Source organism: Spinacia oleracea, chromosome 1, assembly GCF_020520425.1.
Source record: "Spinacia oleracea cultivar Varoflay chromosome 1, BTI_SOV_V1, whole genome shotgun sequence".
In the NCBI taxonomy this organism is placed as follows: Eukaryota; Viridiplantae; Streptophyta; class Magnoliopsida; order Caryophyllales; family Amaranthaceae; genus Spinacia; species Spinacia oleracea.
Window position 1 is genome coordinate 12,044,618 of NC_079487.1, and position 6,833 is coordinate 12,051,450.

Genomic DNA, 6,833 nt, shown 5'->3' on the forward strand with positions numbered 1-6,833 from the left:
CTGAACCGCATTTATTAGACTTAACATTGAATGCATACTTGGACCAAGGGCATTATTTCCTTCAACCCAAGTCTCGTTGTCCTCAAGCGCCCCAATTTCTTTTTGCAATGCCTCCCTCCAACCGGGATCTTTCATTGCCTCATTAAAAGTTTTCGGCTCAAGTCCTGCAATCACAGCTGCAAGAAATATACGGTGTCGTATTGAAAATTTATTACAATTCACAAAATGTGCTAGAGGATATGGAGTACCTGAGGAGCTAGTGGAGGAAGATGGACTCGGTGCTTGTACAGTGTGTGCAACATAATCCTTGAGTTTAACAGAAGGACGTTTGAGACGAAAGCCTTTTCCCAAACCAAGTGGAGCGTCATCTAACAAATGTGGATCGCCCAACTCTTGAGGAGTTGTTTGGGCTTGATGTCCAATTGGAGAGGCTGACACGGACTCCTGTGTAGGAGTAATGGGAGCATGTTGGAACAAAGGTGATCCATGTGGGCCAGCTGTAGGAGACAAGGGGACAAGGGGACAAGGAGTGGACAAAGGGACAAGGGGACAAGGATTTGGTGTAGGTGATGACTCACCGTGGGCTTGGGGTTGATTTGTGAGGAGCTGCTCAACATAAGCAGACTGCCCCGCAGCTTCACCGTGGGCTGGATCAGTTTGCCACACCTCTCCTGCGGTCTCAACTTCCCCAAGAGCTTCAACATTATTTTCCAAAATATGTTCCTAATCATCCAAAACTATATTTTCAGTACAAATTCCAGTGTCATCCCCCATTATTCCAACATTATCAACAGCAAACGGAAATTCATTTTCATGAAATTTAACATCACGAGACACAAAAATTTGACCTGTTTCCATATCGTACATTTTTCACCCCTTTTTTCCATTGGGATAACCGACAAATGCACATTTCCGACTCCGAGAAGCAAATTTGTGTCCCTTAGATTTTTGATTAAATGCATAACTCAAACAACCAAAAATACGCAGATTATCTAATTCGGGTTCTTTGCCAAATAAAACCTCAAATAGAGTTTTGTTTTGCAACAAACCTGAAGGAGTACGATTAATTAAATAAACAGCACCCAAAATGCATTCGCCCCAAAGAGAAATAGGTAGATTACCCTCAAACATCAAAGCTCGACCAACGTTAAGAATGTGTTGGTGTTTTCGTTCTACACGACCATTTTGTTGTGGAGTACCAACACAAGAAGTTTGAAAATACAACATACATTTGAATTCTGTACCATTATCACTCCTAACAAATTTGACATTAGTTTCAAATTGACGTTCAATCATGGCAAAGAAAGAACGAAAAACTTTATAAACTTCTATTTTTGAATACAATAAATACACCAAAACTGCTCTAGAAAAGTCATCTACCAATGTCAAAAAATAATGTGCACCACTTGTAGAGGGAATAGAATTGCGCCCCCATAAATCACAATGTATTAATTCAAACATTCTACTAGCCTTGCTATCACTAACAGGAAAACTATCACGATGTTGTTTAGCTTGTGGACAAATTCCACATGCCTTATTTAATTTCTTTGCAACATTACTCGGACAATTCTTAATTGCGGAAACTAACTTGAGAACTCTATCAGACGGATGCCCCAAACGACGATGCCATAGCTCAAATGTAGATACTTCAGGAACGGTCACCGCACACACTGTAGGAATCCCTCGGAAATAATAGAGTCCATCTTTCCGTTCACCGGCTCCAATCAGGAGCCCCGAACGTTGGTCCTGTATAGCACAAAGAGAGTTTGTGAATTGAACAAAACAATTAGAATCATCAATTAATTGCGACACCGATATTAAATTGCATTGTAATTTAGGAACAAATAAAACATTGTCAAGAATTAAATCCCGAGAGAGAACTGCACGACCCTCCTTGGTAGCAAAAGGATGATTTCCATCTGGTAACCCAAGAGGAGAAGCAGTAATAGATTGAATATTTATCAAACGGGAAGCATCGCCCGTGACATGACGGGACGCACCCGTGTCTATAATCCAAGGGTAGGCAGAACATTCACCTGTCATTTTATCCAATTGTGAACTAGTATTATTATTATTAAGGAGGGTTAAAATAGCTTGAACTTGAGCAGGGGAATATTCCATATTAGCTACTGGAATACTGCTGCCTGCTGCACCCGAAGGGACGCTACTCTCCCCTGCAACACTGCCAGAGATGGCATTCGCTCTAGCTGGAGCAGCACGACCACGAGCTACTACCCCGGGAACTGAACTAGACCGAACAGGACCTCCCCGAGTACGACGAGCCCGCATTTCTTCGTACCACTCCGGGTAGCCATGAAGTTTGAAGCATGTACTATTGTCATGACCGTCACGCTTGCAATGAGTACAAGTCAGTTGTGACTTGTCGGGCCTCTCAGTACGACCCTTGGGATGGTCAGCTTGTACAGCGAAGATTGATTGTGTTTGAACCTGTTCCTTCACCGCGTGAGAGTGTGCAATATCCCTAGAGCGCTCCTCTTGTTCAAATGCTAGGTATGCTTCATCTAATGTTGGTAAAGGGACCCTAGAAAGGAGGTTAGTGCGTACTGTAGCATAGAGTTCATCATCAACCCCAATCAAAAATTGATGCAAAATCTCTTCGTCTCGATCCTCCTCAACCTTCCCAGCCATATTACAGGAACAATTTCCACATTCACAAGCACGTAACGGTTTGAATTGAACCAAGTCGTCATACAAACCCATAAGAGTTGTGTAATAGTCTTCCATGGACATGCCCTTGCCTTGCTTGCACGTCACAATATCGCCACGAAGCTGCTGTAGTCGAGGTCCGTTTGCAATGCCATATTTCTTGGCTAAGTAATTAGCATTATCATGAAAGGGAATAGATGCAGCGATTTTGGACTCCATACTCCTCAACATCCATGAGACAAGCATAGAATTAACCGTGACCCAATCAAGTTGCTTCTTTTTCTCCGTAGGTTGTGTGATTGTTCCATTAACAAACACAAATTTTCGGCGTGACTGTAGCGAGAGTTGCATAGCCCGAGCCCACGCCATGTAGTTATTCCCACCCCGTAACAATACATGAGTGATAATAATCCCCGGTTGATCTCCAGAACTCAGGTAATATGGAGAAGCGGGATCGATTTTACCGTCGTTGTCCATGAGAAATTGATAGCAAGAAAGCGCAGGTGCAACTGCAAATTTCTGTTGGTAAACGACTGTTGTTAAAAAATAGGCGAGGAAAAAAAAAATTGTTTTGAGATGATAGGGTTTGCTAGGCTGCTAGTTCCGATACCATGACAAGTTTGTTAGGGTTATTAATTTCCTTGAGTTTGTATTGCACAGGAAGTAGCATTATATACTACAGTATTAGCCACGGGCTTTCCTAGACCTAATATACTAATTACAAGCTTAGTCTATTAAAGCCCAAAATACATAATATATACAAAGCCCTAATAATAATACTACGTACGCAAGTGTGAATTGTGCAGAGTTATGAGATATGGTTTTCTAATTTGATTGACTTGGGATTAAAGTTTGATAATTATTTGTGCAAGCATTGTGATAAATGTAAGAAGTGACTGACCAAGGGAGTATAAATCGAGATTGATCGCCATATAATATCACCATGAATTTTCTTAATTTCATCATCGCTGACAATTTGATTTAATTTCGTACGAGATATAAGGCTTTAGATTATAAACTCCTCTCCAAAGTCCTACTTTCACCTTCTCCTTGATTGAAAATTCTCTGTGATATTATGCTTTTGGTCTTTATAATTTTAAGATACAATAAGTTAATTAGTAACTCAAAACATGCTTTCCCACCTAAATAAGAAAATTAAGGGAGACCAAGCTGCTTCAATAGTTGGTCTTTATAACCTAAAAATCGTTAGTGCTAAGAAGCAAATGAAAGAGAACGGTACCGGTACGGACTCTTCATCAATTATGACCTTTGGTGAATTCTTCACCTTCCCACAATTCTAATCAAGTCTAGCAACGGCGCAAGCCAGCCATATCATGATCATTCCTTAGCTTTTTATCATCAATTACATGCATATGATCATTACAATAGATGTTCCTACTTGCCTTTCATTTTTACAAAAATGCATTACAAGAAATAATATGCTTTGACATTTTCCAAAATATTCTAAGAATTGATTAGACGAGGGCCGCGCGAACGCAGGCCCCCACTAGCACAAACTATAATACTACGATGTTCTTACGTCTTACCTTTCACTCTAACGAAATCCAGTACCTGGATAATATGTTTTGACATTTTCAAAACAAACTGAAATTTAAAGAATCGAATTAGACAAGGGCCGCGCGAACGCAGGCCCTCACTATCACAAATTATGACGTAGAACTCTCCCACTTGGGGAGATCTTAGGCTGATGCCCTTCCTAAGTGTAATGGAAGCCATCAGCCTAGGCCATGAGCCTTATTGATCGTCCATAGACCTCGTCCAGGTAAGTAAGTGCTACATTATTCACTCTTCTATTTTATACTAGTTTTATTTTGTAAGAATTGTGATTTTCCGAGGTGGGATATTTGTAGTAAAGGTTGTAAAAAAGTAAAACGATCTGGCAGACATCCAACAAAAACCGAAGTGACTCGGATAAAAAGATTATACATTCAATCAAGCATGAGCACAATGTCCCCCGTACAAAACATTATTCGATTATACCCGAACCGTTTATACTTGTTGTAACCGACCGATGACCCGATTTGACAGCCTATGGGGCGTCTACATGGTTACTCCCTCCGTCCCTTAATACTCGCACCGCTTTCCTTTTCGGGCCGTCCCTTAATACTTGCACCACTTCTATAAATGGAAAATTCATACCAATATTATATTATTTCTCTCACTTACCTACTACCCCACCTACACCCTCACTATCTACAAAAAATCATTTAAAAATTCACATTCCCCACTCACCACTCCCAACTCCTTACACATTTCCCATTAACTATATTAATAAAATACTTCACTATCAACTAACACATATTAAATTAATAAGTCAATTCAAATATCTTAAACTCCACACCAGTCAAACCGGTGCGAGTATTAAGGAACGGAGGGAGTATTAGTTAAAATAACCAACTTCCATGACAATATTATAAAAGGGAAAATGAAGTTTATCAAAATATGGGGATGGATAGGCTGATAATCGGATTGTTTTGTTAATTGAGTATTAATGTTTGGTTTTATAGTGTAAAAAAAAACACGCACATGCTCATCCTTTTCCCTTGAAAAAACTCTACTATATAAAACGGCAATTTCAACTATGGAAATTGAAGTTACTATTCATATGCATTCCAAGCCTCCAACAAATTGTACTTTTTTATATATAAAGGAAGAAGACTTGTTAACTCCTAATATAAACATAACTCATATGATTAACAACAAACCAGTATCGAAAATTTCAAAACTCTAAGTAAGTGACGAACATAGTGTCTTTTATTACGCACAAGTGTGCGTCCTAATCACCTCTTGAAACCAATAACTCACCTCGAAAATCTTAAAATTAACACGGCGGATTCATATCGCGTCACTAATGACGTTCTGCACCTTTTGAATGAAATTGTTAATGTCTGGTGGTTGCCTTCATAATTAAATTAGAGAGCCCTGTAAACTTTGACACCATGATACCGTACCCTCTCCATGGTTGGCGCTTCAGCATGAAACTACAACCTCAAAATCCGTCAACATTAACTTTCCAGAGTCGTCCCTTAACACAAAGCATAGAGTCGACCTTTCATCTTTTAATTTCAAACCATCAAAGTTTAGCTTTACATAGTTATGAGGAGGAGGGGACCAACTCCCTTTGGACCATTAAACTATTACCTAAATGTTTAGCTACAAACCAATCTTGACAGGCATTTCTAACAAGAATCACAACTTTGTCTACTGTAAAAGCTACAATACAAAATATAGGTTCGACCAATTGGCAAACCGACCAATTAAGCTCGTCTTTACATTGATTAATCACGTGAAAACATTGATCTAAAGATATACCACAATAGGGATTCACCGTTGTTAACATGTGATCCAATTGGTAATATGATACATCAAAGAGGTGAGGGTTTCAACATTCAAACTGGTGGTGTGAGATTAAATATAGAAATGGATCTTCTGATAATGTCAAATATTGTGTAACCTCGTATCCTTCTCATTAATAACACGCGTATATATAGTACAACTCATTACCTAAACCCTAGTTAGGACTCTACAAAATATTCACAGAATAATATCTAACATATTCTATCTTAACATCCCCCTTCAAGGTGGAGCATGAAGATCTCGAATGCCCATCTTGTTCAAAAAAAACTCAAATTGCGCCTTCCCCAACGCTTTAGTGAAGATATCTGCTAACTGAACTTTCATCGACACATACGACGGACTGATGACCCCTTCCTCGATTGCATCTCGAATGAAATGACAATCTGACTCGATGTGTTTTGTCCTTTCATGAAACACCGGATTCTGTGCGATATGCAACGCAGACTGACTGTCGCAGTACATCCTCATACCTTGGTCGCGCGTCACCCCCAAGTCGCGTAGGAGTTGTTTCAACCACTTCAATTCACACGTCAGAGCTGCCATCGAGCGATATTCTGCCTCAGCAGACGACCGAGAAACATTATGTTGTTTCTTGGTCTTCCAAGAAACTGGCGACATCCCAAGTAACACAAACCATCCAGTCACCGGCCGACGCGTCATTGGACAACCTGCCCAATCTGAATCGCACCACCCCTCTGAAGGAAATAATGCCCTTGGTCCAAGTATGCATTCTATGTTAAGTCTAATAAATGCGGTTCAGTATTAATTAACAAGTTAATAATTCAGTG

General features: G+C 39.8%; 1 protein-coding gene and 1 non-coding gene across 2 annotated transcripts; both read right to left on the reverse strand.

The window, feature by feature from the left end:
* Positions 1-1,295: 1,295 nt before the first annotated feature.
* On the reverse strand, positions 1,296-5,872 carry LOC130466266 (uncharacterized). The gene is made up of 2 exons (XM_056835029.1): positions 2,037-5,872; positions 1,296-1,746 (listed from the first exon to the last, which is right to left on the reverse strand). The coding sequence occupies exons 1-2, from the start codon at positions 3,142-3,144 to the stop codon at positions 1,712-1,714; spliced, it is 1,143 nt and encodes a 380-aa protein (XP_056691007.1). The 5' UTR covers positions 3,145-5,872; the 3' UTR covers positions 1,296-1,711.
* Positions 4,298-4,458, reverse strand: LOC130466486 (U1 spliceosomal RNA). Its single transcript, XR_008926711.1, has one exon. It is a non-coding gene; the product is annotated as a U1 spliceosomal RNA (small nuclear RNA).
* Positions 5,873-6,833: the final 961 nt, after the last annotated feature.

What these genes read in the sequence shown, in the direction of transcription:
- LOC130466266 (XM_056835029.1), bottom strand. Translation starts at nt 3,144, where the DNA reads ATGGACAACGACGGTAAAATCGATCCCGCTTCTCCATATTACCTGAGT. An exon ending in ACAATTGGATAAAATGACAG is followed by an intron (nt 1,747 to 2,036) that starts GTGAATGTTCTG and finishes TGTGCTATACAG; the next exon opens with GACCAACGTTCGGGGCTCCT.